The sequence below is a fragment of the Schistocerca americana genome, chromosome 1 (genome assembly GCF_021461395.2).
Source record: "Schistocerca americana isolate TAMUIC-IGC-003095 chromosome 1, iqSchAmer2.1, whole genome shotgun sequence".
NCBI classification, from domain to species: domain Eukaryota; kingdom Metazoa; phylum Arthropoda; class Insecta; order Orthoptera; family Acrididae; genus Schistocerca; species Schistocerca americana.
The window spans coordinates 655,255,017-655,274,151 of NC_060119.1; the positions used below are offsets into that span (position 1 = coordinate 655,255,017).

General features: G+C 43.9%; 1 protein-coding gene across 1 annotated transcript in view; it reads left to right on the top strand.

The window, feature by feature from the left end:
* Positions 1–18,702, top strand: part of LOC124608242 (ARF GTPase-activating protein GIT1) — a 222,306-nt gene extending 203,604 nt beyond the window's left edge. Inside the window, exons 12-13 of the mRNA XM_047139971.1 lie at positions 6,983–7,237; positions 16,228–18,702. Of these exons, the coding sequence (XP_046995927.1) occupies positions 6,983–7,237; positions 16,228–16,422 (450 nt within the window). The 3' untranslated portion in view covers positions 16,423–18,702. The remainder of the gene's footprint in view (positions 1–6,982; positions 7,238–16,227) is intronic.
* Positions 18,703–19,135: the final 433 nt, after the last annotated feature.

Below are 19,135 nucleotides of genomic sequence, written 5' to 3' on the forward strand. Positions count from 1 at the left end.
TCCATATCAGGTACACAATACAAGGGAGCGGGTTCCATAGCTTCACCGCTTCCCTTCGAATTTTGTTCCCAGCGAAGTCACAGGACTTGTATCTCCAAGCTGCCCATATTGGCAAAACACCCAACCTGTTTCACACCACAACGTGTAACGGTCATCACACTTATCACACTTGTTCAGCAGCCGTTGACACTCGTCTCCCCCATGAATGACACGAGATATTGAGGGTTCCTGTCGAAGGCTAACAACCAACTCACTTTGCCTGTGAAGCCGCAAGATAATACATGTGAAAAGCAAAGATAGCTTACCTCAACCACAACCGATCTCAATGATAAATGGACAAAATAAGACTGGCACCAGCTCGCCATGGCTCACATAATTATGTGATTGTGTGATCTAGAGATCAACATGATGTGTGATCACAAGAACTGTAGCTCAGGCTGATGACTGCTGGACAGATCATTGAACGGTCTGTTCAGTAATGACTCTAAAAGTGCCACCCAAACATTGGAAGCAAAAGAAACAAGCAAAACATCTGCTAAATCTTGTATGACTAAAAGATAAAGAGATCCAAAAGAAGTTCCAGAACATTGTGAAGCAAAAGTTGGATAAAGAGATTCAAAAGAAGTTCCAGAACGTTGTGAAGCAAAAGTTGCCTGCTGAATATCCTGACAATGTTGAAGAACACTGGTCAAGATTGAAAACCATCATGCTTTCAACTTGCCAAGAATCAACTGGATTCATCCACAGAAAGCATTGAAACTGGTTTGACAAAAATGGTGATGAAATTCAAAGCATGTCAGATAAAAAAAGAAAGGCCTACAATGCCTGACAAAATGATCCACAGCCAGTTCACAACAATAAGTTTATCCCCATGCCAAAGCCGATGTTCAAAGGAAACCCAGAGCTCTCAAAAACCAATGGTAGACTATAAAATCAACCGAAATGGAAATTTTAGCAGCAGCCAGAGTCTTCTTCATTGCCACAAAAGTGATCTATGGCCCCTCCAAAATAGGCGTAAACCCCCTTCGATCTAAAGACGAGATTTGGCATTTATCGGCTCTTGGTGGAAGGAGCTCTTTGAAGAACTTCTAAAAAGAGATTCAGATGTGTGGGAGTACATTTTTACGAAAATACCACAAAAGCCCATTCAAGGCCATATGAGTGATGACCCTTCCCTTCAAGAGGTTGAAGCTATCCAGCAACTGAAGAATGACAAATCCCCTGGACTGGATGGAATCCCGGCTGAACTATTTAAAAATGACAGCACCAAATCAATCAAAAACTTTCAAACCCTTATTACCAATGTGTGGAACACTGAGACAATACCTGCAGATCTGCCTAACACTGCTTTTATTACTATATTCAAAAAAGGTGATAAGACACATTGTGGAAAATACTGAGGAATATCACTACTCTCAACAGCTGGAAAGATTCTTGCTAGGATTCTCTCCAACAGACTACTTTCTCTGGCTGAAAAACCCCTACCTGAAACACAGTGCAGCTTTTGATCTAATCAAGGCACGGTGGCTACGATTTTCAGTGCAAGGTAAATGCAAGAAAAATATAAAGAACAGAACCCACTCCTGTACACGGTATTCATAGACCTTATTTAAACCTTTGACTCTGTTAATCGATGAGCTCTCTTGGAAATTCTGGCATCAAATGAATGTCCTGGAAAATACATTAAAATACTTAGACTTCTACATGACGACATAAATGCTGCTGTCCTTGCCAGCAGTGGACCCAGAGAAACATTTAAGATTACCTCGGGAGTCAAGCAGGGAAGTGTTGTTGCACCTAGCCTTCTCTTGATGTTTGTGGGTACCATACTTCACCTTGTTAAGGAAACCCACTGTTGGGTGTTGAAATAGCTTATAGGACTGATGGTAAGCTACTCAGCCTTAGCAGACTCTGAGCTAAAAGTAAAATAACCACAACAGCTGTCATTGAACTTCAGTTCACTGATGGTAATGTTATCTTGGCAAACACAGAGGAGGATCTACAAACAACTGTAAATGCATTCACTCTGGCATAGAAATCCGTTGGTCTAGAGCTTAACACAGACAAAACAAAAGTCCTCTATCAGCCGGCCCCAAATTCCACTGCAACAGCTCCAGTTATAACAGTTGACGGTACACCTCTAGAGATTGTAGAGTATTTTCCATACCTGGGAAGCCATCTGTCTGACATAGATGCAGAAATTCAAAACCAATTAAAGTTTACAAGTACTGCATATGGTCTTCTTTTGAAAAGAGTATTTGATAACCATGAGTTGAGTGTTAAAACTATGCTTACAGTATACAGTGCAATTATCATGCCTACATTTCTTTATGGATGTGAAACCTGGACCACCTACAGGTGTCACTTGAAGTCCTTAGAAAAATACCACCAACGCTCCCTAAGGAGAATATTGAATGTAAAGTGGTAGGATTGGCAAACAAGCAACAGCATTTTGGAAGAAACCAACTCCACCAGCATTTAAGCAAAAATTGTCAAACACCAACTTTGCTGGGCTGGTCGTATCATCCACCAGCCACACTCCTGTCTCCCTAAGCAAATCATGTTCTCCCAATTAAAGAATGTCCAGTGCAATCAGGGAGGGCAAACAGAATGATATAAAGATGCCCTCAAGTCAAATATGCAAAATGTTTAATATACACAAATGATTGGGAAACTGCAGCCCTAGATAGATCCAAATGGTGACAAATTGTTCACCAGGGAACACTTAATTTTGAAAAGCAGAGACAATTGAAGGAGAATTGGAAGAGAGAACACAGAAGAGAACAGAAGCTGTTAAGAGGAATAAACCTGTTACACCATTCAGTCAACACCAACTGGGTATTGTGTGCCTATCCTGCTCTTGCTCTTGCCCTGCCCTGGACCGGTTCTGTCCTACAACCCCATCCAAGCCAGTAATGGGTATTCTCTCTCTCAAAGACGGGCCAGTTGAGGATGTAGTTACATTATACGCCAACCTCACTGCTCGTTATTTATGAGTATGACCAGGAACAATCTACTCACCTCCATGAATAGCCACCACCCTGCAGTGCATGCTCTTCAGCACAATGTGGTTGACTTAATGAGCTGCTTTAGAATATGTCTCTTTCCATCCCCAGATTTTCTGAATTTGCACAGGTGAGAACTCTTGTCATATATCATTCACCCCTCAGTTTCTTGTGTCTCACTCATTGTTTAATGCTGTCCTCCACCTTTCGTGCACTGTCTTCTGCTACTGCATCAGTCCTTCCTCCGCTTAAAAATCAGTCGCACTTTTCTCCAGTTATGTTTCTACTCCATCCAAGTGCACCAGTTTTAATCTTTGCTTAAATCTTTATCCCCTTCTCCTACTACGAAACATCCACCTTCCGCCTCTTCCTTTGTACCCATTGTTATTCCTATCTGTCTTTTGCCTTGACCTCGTTCCTTTGAGTGTAGTATGCCCCATATACCTTTCCCACACTTACATAATTCATGTTGACACAGTGTTGTCTGATTCCATCATTACTGTCAGGATGCAGAGTCAGTAGTAAACAGTAGGTAGGTGTGTGTGTGTGTGTGTGTGTGTGTGTGTGTGTGTGTGTTTTACGGTAGACATTGTCATCAGATCTATGACAGTAGGAATCACTGGCATGGAGCAGGTCCGTCCATGCTGATGTGGAAAACACTGCTCACTTTTCACACCTCCACGGACGGACATGCTCCACACCAGCAATTCCTACTGTCATCAAGGAATGTAGATCTCATGATGTCAAGGAATGTAGGTTTCATGATGATCTCTTAGAAGATGTCATCTAAAAATGAAAATTAACAACTTAAATGCAATAACAACTCTGTTTACTAAATAAGTTGAAAATTTAAGATTTTTCCCCTCATTTCAATTAGACATGAACAGTACTTTCTTACGTTTTCCTAGTACTGCTGCCAGAGATTTGGGAGCTATAATGCACATAGCAGTTAGAATAAAATGAAAATAATACCCAAATAATCGGCAAGACTAAAGAGGGCCAAAGTCCTCCGAAACCATCTCAAATTTTGGGGACAATGTTAAGAATACTGGTACTACAGTAGACTTAATATTTTGACAGAATCACATAAATGATTCTTGGTCATCATTGGTCATAACCAGAACAATTGGTGCAGCAACAGGAGGTTTCCCAAGAAAGTCTGGTAAAGCATTATATGGAAAAATTATTTAATTGAATAGATAAAAAAATCGACTCGCCAAGTGCCGGCAGAACACACACATAAAAGACGGTTGTAACTGGAAAGCTTTCAGATCCAGTGGATACTTCTTCAGGCAGAAGGGTTGAAGGGGCAGGAAGAGAGGTGAAGGAAAAAGACTGGAGAGGACTAGAAAAAGAGGTAGATTTTGGGAAAGTCACACAGAACTGTGGGTCAGGAGAGACTTACCATATGGGATGAGAAGGAAAGACTGATTGTTGGGGATTGTATCGGACGAGATTAGAAAACCTGAGAGCTTAAAGGTGGAAAACAGGGTAATATGCAGACAGAGGTTACTGCCTAAACATCGTGCATTAGTTAAGAAGAGTGAAAAACGAAGTGCATTGTACATAAGAGGTGGGAGGTGGGTAATACAATGGAAGATGTAGAAGACTAAAATGGAGTGAAGCAAAGAGTAGATACAGTGAAGAAATGCTGAGACGAAAGAACTTAACATAAATTAAGGGTGGTAGTGCCAGGTCCTGCCTGCAGAGGTCTGAGAAACTGGTGTCTGGGGGAAGAATCCAATGACACATGTGGTGAAACAGGTGCCGAGGTCAAGATTGTCATGTTGTAGAGTGTGCTCTGTAACAGGGTATTGCAAGTTGCCAGTATACACCCTTTGCCTATGCCCATTCATCCTAACTAAAAACTGGGTGGTAGTCATGCCAATGTAAAAGGCCAAACAGTGTTTACATAACAGCTGTTATATGACGTGTCATTACACAGGTGGCTCTCCCTTTGATAGCATATGCTTCGCCAGTTACAGGACTGGAATGGATGGTGGTAGGAGGGTGCATAGGGCAAGTCTTGGAGCAGGGGCAGTCACAGGGGTAGGAGCCATAGGGTAGGGAGATGGGAGCAGAAGGAGCATAGGGTCTGATAAGGATATTGCGGAAATTGGGAGGGTGACAAAAAGCTATTCTAGGTATTGTGGGCAAAATCTCAGACAGAAGGGATCTCATTTCAGTGCATGATTTTAGGAATTCATGGCCTTGTTGAAGTAGCTGATTGATTTATTCAAGACCAGGATAATACTGGGTGACAAGTAGTGTGCTCCAACATTGATTTTTGGAGAGATCACCGGTACCAGGATTATATGTGATGACCCAGGAAATCTGCTTTTGAACTAGGCTGTTGGGATAATTACGTCCAGAGAAGACTGAAGTGAGAGCGGTGTAGCGCTGTAAAGAGCCTGCATCCGAACAAATATGTTTACCTTGGATGCCAAGACTGTATGGGAGGGAATGTTTGACCTGGAAAGGCTGGCAACTGTCAAAATGTAAATATTGTTGTTTGTTGGTAGGTTTAATGTGGATGGAAGTGTTTGGCTGGCCTTCGGTGAGGACGAGATCAGCATTGAGGTAAATAGTACGGTATTCGGAATAGGACCATGTGAAATTTAATTGGGAGAAGATAGAGATACCAGGAATTTTAGCAGGTCAGTTTCAACACGAGTACATCTATATCTAAACCTAACCAGGGGCTGAAGACTTATGGATCCCAGGGAAGCTCCCTCCAAGCGAGCCATGAAAAGGTTGGCATAGGAATGATCCATCCTGGTTCCATGGCCGTACCCCTATTTGTTTGTATGTCTGTCCCGCAAAGTTGAAGTAATTCTTGGTAAGTATAAAGTTGATTAAGGTGAGTAGGGAGGGTGTCGTAGGTTTGGAATCAGGTGGGCACTGACTGAGGAAATGTTCAGCAGCAAACAGACCATGTGTATGTGGGGGATGTTGTTATGGAGGGAGGTGGCATCAGTGGTGACAAGCAAGGTGTGTGGTGGGAGTGGGAGGGACATGGATTCCTGACGATCTAGGAAATGGTTGTTATCTTTGACGTAGGAGGGGAGTCTTTGTACTGTGGGTTTCAGGTGTTGATCAACTATGACAGCCAGTATGATTGGGTTTGTGGATATTAGGAAGAAGGTAAAAGGAGAGGGTGCGTGGTTTGGGTGGGGTGAGGAGTTGTATGGATTGAGGTGTTAGTCTTGTGAGGGGCCTGAGGTTAGGACTGCAGGTCAGTTTGAATCACAGGGATGGGATCTTGGTGGCAGATACTGTATGTTGAGGTGTCAGGCAGCTGGCGTAGACCTTCACTAACGTACTCATTTTGGTCAAGTACTACAGTAGTAGATCTCTTGTCTCCTGGGAGGATAATGATGGAGTCATCAGCTTTTAGGAAAGTACAGCCTGTAGTAGTGCAGAGGACAGGTTAGGGTCATGTTTTAGGGACCTGGGGAAGAGTTGTGAAGCAATGCTGGATGTCAGAAATTCTTGGAAGGTTTGTAAGGGAGGATTTTGAGGTAGTGGTGGAGGATCAAGTTGGTGGGAACATGCAGATACTACTTCAGTTGTTTTGATATGGGCCAGTACCTGTAAACAGCATAAAACTTTTATGTGCTGGTCACAAAGAAAATATTAAGTTCACAATCATTATGTGAAATGTTATCTCATGATGAAATATCATTTATTCCAAAAACTGATAATTAACATTAAGTTTCAGTAATCAGTCTCAAAGTAGTGTGGTTCAACAAATTGATGAGGTCAAAGATCTTTTCCTATAAGCAATCGTTTAAAGGGAAAGGCTGATACTTTTTTCTTTAAGCTCTTTTACAAGCTATAGAATTATTAATAGTTATTTACAACTTGTTTGTGCATGAATCATAGCAAAAACTACTTTTTTCTTGCTGCTGCTGATGTTGTATCCTAAGTTTAACTTTTACGAAAGCAATAATATCTAATAATTTCTGATCTTTCAGAAGGATTCATCGGGGGACTATGACTGCCCTTCAGGACCTGTTCGGCCTGCTGTCACCCAAAGTCTGTATAGCAGTAGCACTGTTGGAGGTGTTATGCCTGTTAGTGAGGAAGTTATTAGGCGAACTGACCAAGTAACGAAACGAATACAGGAGTTGGTTGTGTCAATGCAAGGATCTGCTGGTTGTGATGCTTTTGTGCCTTGTGCTGAAAGAATAAGAGTTGCTGTTGCAGAACTTACTGCTATATTTCCACAGGTGAGACATTTTGTTCTGTATATCTTGTTTTGAATCTTACAGATATGATATACACTCCTGGAAATTGAAATAAGAACACCGTGAATTCATTGTCCCAGGAAGGGGAAACTTTATTGACACATTCCTGGGGTCAGATACATCACATGATCACACTGACAGAACCACAGGCACATAGACACAGGCAACAGAGCATGCACAATGTCGGCACTAGTACAGTGATATCCACCTTTCGCAGCAATGCAGGCTGCTATTCTCCCATGGAGACGATCGTAGAGATGCTGGATGTAGTCCTGTGGAACGGCTTGCCATGCCATTTCCACCTGGCGCCTCAGTTGGACCAGCGTTCGTGCTGGACGTGCAGACCGCGTGAGACGACGCTTCATCCAGTCCCAAACATGCTCAATGGGGGACAGATCCGGAGATCTTGCTGGCCAGGGTAGTTGACTTACACCTTCTAGGGCACGTTGGGTGGCACGGGATACATGCGGACGTGCATTGTCCTGTTGGAACAGCAAGTTCCCTTGCCAGTCTAGGAATGGTAGAACGATGGGTTCGATGACGGTTTGGATGTACCGTGCACTATTCAGTGTCCCCTCGACGATCACCAGTGGTGTACGGCCAGTGTAGGAGATCGCTCCCCACACCATGATGCCGGGTGTTGGCCCTGTGTGCCTCGGTCGTATGCGGTCCTGTTGTGGCGCTCACCTGCACGGCGCCAAACACGCATACGACCATCATTGGCACCAAGGCAGAAGCGACTCTCATCGCTGAAGACGACACGTCTCCATTCGTCCCTCCATTCACGCCTGTCGCGACACCACTGGAGGCGGGCTGCACGATGTTGGGGCATGAGCGGAAGACGGCCTAACGGTGTGCGGGACCGTAGCCCAGCTTCATGGAGACGGTTGCGAATGGTCCTCGCCGATACCCCAGGAGCAACAGTGTCCCTAATTTGCTGGGAAGTGGCGGTGCGGCCCCCTACGGCACTGCGTAGGATCCTACGGTCTTGGCGTGCATCCGTGCGTCGCTGCGGTCCGGTCCCAGGTCGACGGGCACGTGCACCTTCCGCCGACCACTGGCGACAACATCGATGTACTGTGGAGACCTCACGCCCCACGTGTTGAGCAATTCGGCGGTACGTCCACCCGGCCTCCCGCATGCCCACTATACGCCCTCACTCAAAGTCCGTCAACTGCACATACGGTTCACGTCCACGCTGTCGCGGCATGCTACCAGTGTTAAAGACTGCGATGGAGCTCCGTATGCCACGGCAAACTGGCTGACACTGACGGCGGCGGTGCACAAATGCTGCGCAGCTAGCGCCATTCGACGGCCAACACCGCGGTTCCTGGTGTGTCCGCTGTGCCGTGCGTGTGATCATTGCTTGTACAGCCCTCTCGCAGTGTCCGGAGCAAGTATGGTGGGTCTGACACACCGGTGTCAATGTGTTCTTTTTTCCATTTCCAGGAGTGTAGTTATTGATAATAACAGGAACTTTCTGGCAGACTGTACAAATTTGATGAGCTGCAGGACGGACAGACAGATGCACACACGTGACCAATACTACATTGTGGCGGATGGACATAAAATGCTGGGATTGCTTATCAGCAGGTGGACTGGGATGGGGTGGGGGATGTGTTTGGTGGGGTGGGTAGAAGGGTGGGGGGGGAGATAGGAGGCAGGAAGAGGCAATGGCGATGACTAGCTAGAGGCAGCAGGTTTTGATAAGATTGTCATCAGATTGATGACAGTAGGAATCGCTGGCTTGGAGCAGGTCCATCCTTGCTAATGTGGAGAACACTGCTCACTGTTCATGCCAACACGGACGGACATGTCCCTGGTTAGGAATGTGGGTAGGAATGGTGGCAGGTGTATGGGCTATGATATACAGGTGCAAGAGCTGGCGAGATGCAATGCACAGTGAAGATGGCATGGATTGGGTGGGGTGATGGACAAAGCAAAGGGAAACTGTGAAGTGGAGGGTGTTGGGACAGTGGGTTAGTGGAGACTGAAGCCAGGAAGGTTACAGGGGGAAAGAGTGTGTTGCAAGGATAACTGTCATCTACAATGTTCAGAAAAGTTGATGCTGTAGGGAGGAATCCAGATGGCCATGATTGTGAAGCAACCGTTGAACGCTGGTATGTTGTGCTCAGTTGCATGTTGTGCCACTGGGTGGTCAATTTCATTTTTGGCGACAGTTTGGTGGTGGCCATTCATTCTGGTAGACAGCTGGTTGGTTGACATATGAACATAAAAAGCTGTGCAGCGATTGCAGCAGAGTTAGTATATGACATAGTTGCTTTTACAGGTTGCCCTGACTACGATGGAATAGGATAAACCTGTCACATAATGAGTAGGAAATGCTGGTGGATGGGTTGGGCAGATCTTGGACCTGAGTCTTTCAGAGGGATATGACACTGTGTCAATGGGTTTGGAGTGGAAGTGGCACAGGGATGGGCCAGGATGTTGTGTGAGTTGGGTGGGTGACAGAACACCACTTTAAGAGGGTTGGGAAGCGTCTTATGCAGGTTTTCCCTCTGTCCATATTGAGCCCACTAACCACCAAAAGTGCCTGCATTTTGACAGATGTCACTGTTTCCACACAAAAAATTCTCTTCCTTACAGCCTTGCCTCCTGTCTACGGCATGTCTCCAGTGACTTAGAATTCCATTATCCAGTATGCTGAACATCTCATGAGGGCATTCACAGACAGGCACCACTGCTATACACCTAGTCTGCAAAAAGATTTCCCATGCCATATCCACACGCGCGCGCGCGCGCGCACACACACACACACACACACACACACACACACACACACACACACCTAATCTTCCCACCACCCACAAGAATTGGCTGCAAAGGCGCGTTCTCCCCTCTTCACTCAATCGTCCCGGACAAGAACAATTGATAAATACCCTTCGCCAGGGCTTTAATTATCTTTATTTGGGCCCAGAATTGAGAGAGATTCTACTCAATGTCCTTGCCATCCCTCCTGAAGTGATACTCTGTCACCCACTGAAAACCTACACAACACCCTGATCCATCCCTACACTCCCAACCACATGCCACAAGGGTCATATCCCTGTGGAAGACCTAGGTGCAAGACCTGCCCAATCCACTCACCCAGTACTTCCTACTTCAGGTCCTGTCAGAGGTTTAACCGAACACATCAAAGACAGGGCCATGTATGAAGTCAGTCATAACATATACCAACTCTGCTGCAATGACTACACAGCATTTAATGTTGGTATGTCAACCAACCAGCTTCCTGGCAGATCAAAACTGTGTGTCGGACCGAGACTCGAACTCGGAACCTTTGCCTTTTGCGGGCAATTGCTCTACCAACTGAGCTACCCACGCACGACAACGCCCCGTCCTCACAGCTTTACTTCTGCCAGTACCTCGTCTCCTACCTTCCAAACTTTACAGAAGCTCTCCTGCAAACCTTGCAGAACTAGCACTCCTGAAAGAAAGGATATTGTGGGGACATAGCTTATCCACAGCCTGGGGGATGTTTCCAGAATTCTTCAACCAACTAGCTGTCCACCTGGATGAATGGCCAGTGCCAAACTGTAGACAAGAACAGAATTGACCGCCCAGTGGCACAACAAGCAACCGATCACAATATCCAGGGGTTTAATCTATGCCTCACAACTGGGGCCACTCGAATCCTTTCCTTCAGCACCCTTTCCTTCAGCACTAGCTTTACTGAATTAAGTATATGACTTTACTGAATTAAGTATATGACAGTTGTCCTTGCAACACATCCTTTGCTCCTGCAGTCCTCTTGATCTCAGTCACAGCCAATCCACACTGTCTACCTCTTCCTCTGTTCCTGATAATATAATATAAATGGATAGACAAGAAATCTACTCACCAAGCGGCGGCAGGGTAACATACACAAAAAGGATTTAACTTTTCCAAGCTTTCGGAGCCATTGGCTCCTCCTTCTGGCAGAAGAGTTGAAGTGAATGGAAGAGGGGTGAAGAAAAAGGACTGGAGAGGTTTAGGGAAAGGGCAAAAGTTCAGAAAAGTTGCCCAGAAACCCAGCTCAGGGGAGATTTACTGAACAGGATGAGAAGGAAAGACTATAATTGTTGGGCACTGCATCGGCCAAGTTTTGAAAATCTGAGAGCTTAAAGGTGGAAGATAGGGTAACATGCAAGCCAGAGATTAGTATTAAAACAGTGAAAAGCTGAGTGCCTTGTATGTAACAGAGGTGGGAGGGGGGACGGCAAAAAATAGTCAGAAAATGAAAGATGTAGGAAACTAAAATGGTGTGAAGAAAGGAGTAGTTACTGTGAAGAAATGCCAAGACGGAAGGAATTAATGTAAATCATGCCCAGGTACGTGGCGAGAACCAAGGACATGTTGTAGTGCTAGTTCCCACCTGTGGAGTTCTGAGAAATTGGTGCCTGGGCGAAGAACCCAGAAAGGGTGTCTGGTGAATCAGGCACTGAGGTCATGACTGTCATGTTGTACAACATGCTCTGCAGCAGGTTATTGCAAGTTGCCTGTATACACCCTCTGCCTATGTCCATTCTTCCTGACTCATAGCTGGGTCGTAGTCATGCCAATGTAAAAAGCCGAATAGTGTTTACATAACAGCTGTTATATGACATGCATTGTTTCACATGTGGCTCTCCTTTTGGTAGTATATGTTTTGCCAGTTACAGGAGTGGAATAGGTGGTGGAAGGAGGATCCATAGGGCAAGTCTTCCAGCAAGGACTGTCACAGGGGTAGGAGCGATAGGGTATGAAGATGGGTGCAAAAGGAGTAGAAGGTCTGATAAGGATGTTGCATGGATTGTGAGGGGGACAAAAAGCTATTCTAGGTGTCGTGGGCAAAATCTCAGACAGAAGGGATCTCATTTCAGTGCATGATTTTAGGAAGTCGTGGCCTTGTTGAAGTAGCTGATAACACTGGGTGATAAGTGGTGTGCTCCAACATTGTTTGGAGGGATCACCGGTACCAGGATTGGATGTGATGACCCAGGAAATCTGCATTTGAACTAGGCTCTTGGGATAATTACGTCCAGTGAAGGCTGAAGTGAGAGTGGTGGTGTAACGCTGTAAAGAGCCTGCATCTGAACAAATATGTTTACCTCGGATGTCAAAGCTATATGGGATGGAACGTTTGACATGCAAAGGATGGCAACTGTCAAAATGTAAGTACTGCTGTTGGTTGGTAGATTTAATGTTGACAGAGATGTGTAGCTGGTCTTTGGTGAGGACGAGATCAACTTCAAGGAAAGTGGCATGGGATTCCGAATGTTGTTGTGGTCTTCAGTCCAGAGACTGGTTTGATGCAGCTCTCCATGCTACTCTATCCTGTGCAAGCTTCATCATCTCCCAGTACCTACTGCAACCTACATTCTTCTGAATCTGCTTAGTGTATTCATCTCTTGCTCTCCCTCTAAGATTTTTACCCTCAAATACTTTGGAATAGGACTATGTAAAATTTAATTGGGGGAAGGTATTCAGAGATTTCAGGAATTTTAGCAGGTCAGCCTCATCATGAGTCCATATGGTAAATGTGTCATCATTATTTTCATCATGGCAGCGACAACAGCAACCTTTACATAATTGTCTTGAATGAAAAACAGCCCGTAGTTGCACTAAATTATGTATATTTTAAACCCTGACTATTGTTTCTGCTATAATAATATGGCCTTCTTCAGAAGTTATACATATTAATAAATGAAAAATGTCTTAGCCTAGTGGCTGCGTCAAGGCCAATAAAATTACTTCAACAGACATAAGCCTGCTTCAAACACCAATGTTGCTCATGTTCAAAACAGGCTTCTGAAGAAGGCTATATTATTATAGTAGAAACCATGGTCAAGGTTTACAATAAACATAATTTAGTGTAACTGTGGTTGTTTTTCATTCGAGACAAATATGTCATCATTGTATCTAAACCAAACCAGGGGCTGAAGACTTGTTGATTCCAGGAAAGTCCCCTCCAAGCTAGCCATGAAAAGGTGGAGATACACTCCTGGAAATTGAAATAAGAACACCATGAATTCATTGTCGCAGGAAGGGGAAACTTTATTGACACATTCCTGGAGTCAGATACATCACATGATCACACTGACAGAACCACAGGCACATAGACACAGGCAACAGAGCATGCACAATGTCGGCACTAGTACAGTGTATATCCACCTTTCGCAGCAATGCAGGCTGCTATTCTCCCATGGAGACGATCGTAGAGATGCTGGATGTAGTCCTGTGGAACGGCTTGCCATGCCTTTTTCCACCTGGCGCCTCAGTTGGACCAGCGTTCGTGCTGGACGTGCAGACCGCGTGAGACGACGCTTCATCCAGTCCCAAACATGCTCAATGGGGGACAGATCCGGAGATCTTGCTGGCCAGGGTAGTTGACTTACACCTTCTAGAGCACGTTGGGTGGCACGGGATACATGCGGACGTGCATTGTCCTGTTGGAACAGCAAGTTCCCTTGCCGGTCTAGGAATGGTAGAACGATGGGTTCGATGACGGTTTGGATATACCGTGCACTATTCAGTGTCCCCTCAACGATCACCAGTGGTGTACGGCCAGTGTAGGAGATCGCTCCCCACACCATGATGCCGGGTGTTGGCCCTGTGTGCCTCGGTCGTATGCAGTCCCGATTGTGGCGCTCACCTGCACGGCGCCAAACACGCATACGACCATCATTGGCACCAAGGCAGAAGCGACTCTCATCGCTGAAGACGACACGTGTCCATTCGTCCCTCCATTCACGCCTGTCGCGACACCACTGGAGGCGGGCTGCACGATGTTGGGGCGTGAGCGGAAGACAGCCTAACGGTGTGCGGGACCGTAGCCCAGCTTCATGGAGACGGTTGCGAATGGTCCTCGCCGATATCCCAGGAGCAACAGTGTCCCTAATTTGCTGGGAAGTGGCGGTGCGGTCCCCTACGGCACTGCGTAGGATCCTACGGTCTTGGCGTGCATCCGTGCGTCGCTGTGGTCCGGTCCCAGGTCGACGGGCACGTGCACCTTCCGCCGACCACTGGCGACAACATCGATGTACTGTGGAGACCTCACGCTCCACGTGTTGAGCAATTCGGCGGTACGTCCACCCGGCCTCCCGCATGCCCACTATACGCCCTCGCTCAAAGTCCGTCAACTGCACATACGGTTCACGTCCACGCTGTCGCGGCATGCTACCAGTGTTAAAGACTGCGATGGAGCTCCGTATGCCACGGCAAACTGGCTGACACTGACGGCGGCGGTGCACAAATGCTGCGCAGCTAGCGCCATTCGACGGCCAACACCGCGGTTCCTGGTGTGTCCACTGTGCCGTGCGTGTGATCATTGCTTGTACAGCCCTCTCGCAGTGTCCGGAGCAAGTATGGTGGGTCTGACACACCGGTGTCAATGTGTTCTTTTTTCCATTTCCAGGAGTGTAGAAATGAGTCATCCTGGTTCCATGGCTGTACCCTTGATTTGTTTGTATGTCTGTCCCTCAAAGATGTAGTAATTGTTGGTAAGTATAAAGTTCATTAAGGTGAGCAAGAAGGATGTCGCAGGCTTGGAATCAGGTGGGCATTGACTGACTAAATGTTCAGCTGCAGACAGACCACATATGTGGGGGATGTTGTATAGAGGGAGGTGGCACCTATTGGTGACGTGCAAGGGGTGTGGTGGAAATGGGACGGGCACGGATTTCAGACAATCAAGGAAATGGTTGGTATATTTAGTATAGGAGGGAAGTCTTTGTACCCTGTGTTGCAGGTGTTAATTAAGTAAGGCAGATGTACGTTCAGTGGGTGCTTTGGAGCCAGCAGCTATGAGACGGCCAGGATGATTGGATTTGTGGATATTAGGAAGAAGGTAAAGGTGAGAGTGTGTGGTTTGGGTGAGGTGAGGAGTTGTATGGATTGAGGTAAGGGGCCTGAGGTTTTTAGGACTGCAGGTCAGTTTGAATCACAGGGATAGGATCGTGATCTGTTCTGTCATTCACTCACAGTTCATACTGCCACATCACCATCATGAGCCACACCTCATCGCATGCCTAGCTCATGCGTCTTCCATCCCTCACTCCCACATTCCTAGCCAGCAGTCTGCTGTCTTCCTCCAAGCCACCCACTAGTAACACTCCCCCAACCCCTCTTCCTGCCTCTCTGTCCTTCTACGCATCCCATCTGATCCCCTGTCCTCTAGTCCACCTGCCAAAATGCAATCCCAACATTGTGTGCCCATCCGGCACAATATAGGGTCTGTCCACATGCATGTGTGCAATCATCAAATTTTCACTTTCTACATTTGCTGTGTATGTAGTCTTTCCTTAACTCAGACTTAAGCAAATTTTCAACCTCTACCTTACTTAAAAATCCCTACACTTTCAAACTTTTATGCATGTGTTTGAATAGCATTATGCTCCCTCTCTTGAGTATGAGCATTGCAGTCTAACAGTTCACAGAATTTTTTTACAACGGAACTTGATATCACTTGTACATCCTTATGTATCACAGAACACCAAAATAACTTGCATTTCTGTTGATAATGCCAACCACATCTGTTCAGTACCATTATGGTGTAGGAACAGGAATCTGTTATCTAGTTATCAGGTATGTTGATTTTTAATTACTTTTTCAAATTTCAATTTTCGGTTCCTTTCCTTTTAACACTACAGAGCTTACACAGAACCCAGCAGGCTTATGAAACACAATTATTGAACTGCTTCTACAGAAGCAGAGGTCAGACAGTATAGCAAAGTACTTTAGAACTGTGTTTTGAAATACAGTGCTAGTAAGAAATATGAAAAAAAAAAAAAGCTAGAGCAAGAGAGGCGGAAAGAGAATGGGTGGGTGGGGGATAAGTTACAGAGAGGGAGGAAGAAGAAGAAAGATTGTAAATTTTTACTACAGGGGTAGAAAAGTATTTTTAATTTCTTTGGCACCAGTTTTCATCATCCACATTTAAAGATAAAAAGAACTGTTACTAATTAAAGTTTTTATTTTTACCTTTTTTGTAGAATCCTCTTGATGAGCATATCCGTATACCACTTCGTCAGCTGAATGGCAACACAGCTCGCCTACAGACAATTTGTGCTAACCTGCAGAGATGCACTGGAGAGACAGATCGGTCATATTATCTTCAACAAGTACGTTCCTGTGCATATGACATAGCAAAAGCAACAAAGCAGTTAGTGACATACACTCCACAGTGATTAGTCTGTTGATAAGTGATAAGGTGATATATTTCTGCATTTTATTTTTGTTTCTATGAAAATACAAGGTACACTTTAAATTTGTAGCTCTGTAAGAAGCAGGTGAAATATTCCAGCAGTGAAAAATCAGTGGAAGAAAAAAAAACCAACTATACAGATGGCACATACTGATGACTGCTGATAGGGATGGCACATATTGATGACTGCTGAGAGGGATAAGTCATGTTGAAAACGAAAATATCATTATTCCAGTTTTTAATGAACTCCACAATAATTTCTGCATGCAGATAGAAAGTACAGCCTCATGGCTAGATGAGTTTTGTTTCTATGCTTCAGAACCTCCAGTATATGAACAAATACTAATATGTATATAGATACTATCTGAGCAGTGTAGAATTGCTGCTTTACTGAGTTTGTCTGACTTTGGTTATGTTAATCTATCATATGCTGTTGTGTCTGTTTAGTTGAAAAACTTCCATTGACTTTTTGCCAGTCAGCTTATTAATCAGTGATTGTTTACAATTCCAATAAGTGAATGTTCTGAAAGTTGAAGGCATAGTGAGGCACAGAATGAACATGGAATCAACAAGCTATCTTATTGAATTACTTGTTGGATTAACAAGATAAAAATTGAGAATTATAAAAATTTATTTTTGTTTGGTTCTCAAAATCTTCCAGAGGCACAAAGTATGAGCAGTTTGGTGCACAGTTGTCATTGTTACTCAGTCCATAGAGTTTGTCATTAGTGTCTGAATTATATAGTCTTCCTCAGTTTTTATTTAGTATGAGACAAAAAGTTTCAACGGTATTGTTGTAATAGGTGACTATATGAATGTCTACTGTGTTGGTGCTTCCCTAGTGGTTTATGTGTAAATTTAAAGTGCTGGAAAATTGGTATTTTGTAAATGTCATGATCCTAATCCAAATTTTAGTAATCAGTCTGACCACATAAGGTATGTGCATTAATGAAAGTACGTGAGTGCATGTGCAAACAGTTAAATGAGTATATTTTTATTGTGTGACATATTTGAAGACTATTTTCATCGGACAAACTGCAGAAATTGCAGCTTGTGAAATTTGTGTGTCCTATTTCTGTAGTTGAACAGAGCAACAGAATAGATTAAGTTGAATTGTCAAATTGTTATGATATCACTTCTGTTTTCATGTGGCCTTTAACACTGAATTACGAACGTGGTTGGAATGGGGGAGGGGGGCTGCTTTGTTAAATGATGGAGCAGCAAATTAATTTTCTAGGTACTTCATGATACGTAATAAGCAATTGAATTACAATGTAATTTAGATTCTAAACAAAATTTGGAAATCCCACCCTTAACTCTTCATGGCTGTTAGTGGTAAACGAATTACGTAGGTGGCAAATAAATTACGGAGTAATTTCAAAAGTGTTGCCCTGATCATGAGTTCTTATATCCATAAAACTGACATCAGAACATGTCTTACAAAGTGTGGAGGTAACTGCAAAAGGGATTTGATGGATTAATTAGAGAATAACATCCTTCAGCTGGCTTCCACTTGGAAACTGACACTGCGTGATATGTGTAAGTTGCTACTTGATAACCTGTAAAAAGTACCAAAAGATAATTTTAACATAATGGATGAATGAAAGTGGCTGGAAGTGTGTGTTTTGCCCTTTGTTGTGCATAGATCACAATTAACTAGTGGAAATATTGTGGCAGAATCTACCCATGTCAAATAATCGCTAAGAGTAAAAGTGAACTGATAGTTGTAATCCGTAACTGAACCTGTTTGGTTTGGTAACCCATAATGGCAGCTACTAATTATTTTTTAACTGTTGATCCAGTTACTAAAAATGAACACTCTCATAATGATACATTAATGTGGCTACTACCAGAATCAATGTATCAGCAATGAATATTTTTAAGTTGTAGAATGTAATGTTTTCTTAGAGAAATTTGAAAGCAATAAGCGATTTCAGAAAATCGGTACTATTTAGCCACTGGATGAAAGCTGTTCTGAGTAACTAATCTGCTAGAAAGTTCTGCTAATTCACCGGTCAAGAACAGACTTCAAATAAAAACATAGAATTTAAACTCTAGATACTGTGAATTGTGTGATAGTGAGTGTCAGTTGCAATAGTGGCTAGGGAAGACATACTGTTAATGACATTCAGCGAAGAAAGAGTTTTTAATGCAACAAGGGAGGTGGCAGTCTAAAAGAAGTTGCAAATTAAGCAAAAAAAAAAAAAATAAGATGATGAAATAGACAAATTTAACTGTATAGTAAGAATTGGAAGAAGAAACATAAGGAGTAATAGCATTTGAAAAAAATAAGGAATAAATTAAATAAAGCTAAAAAAAGTGATTTGCATAACAAAGAAAAGTTAGCAGTTGCCCAGTTGATTGCTAACAAGAAGTCTAATGCTGAGTCTACAGAGAAAGAACATTATTTGTTGGCTATTTAAAAAGTTGTGCAGAACTGTTCCATTGTTACCACTTGCTAAGTGTCCCAAGAGTACAGAAATTCTTATCCTCACATCTATACCATACCATCGCAATTGCTATTCCCCAAATTCTCTTCCTTCTTGGCTCTATCATCTTTAAAATGTCTGCCATATTCCCATACACAAACTCCGTCATTCAGTTCTCCCAGCTGTCAGTTCTCTCAACTCATCAGAATGATCCACTTCCCATATTCCTTTGATGCCATTTACATACTAGTTAAAAGTTACACTTTT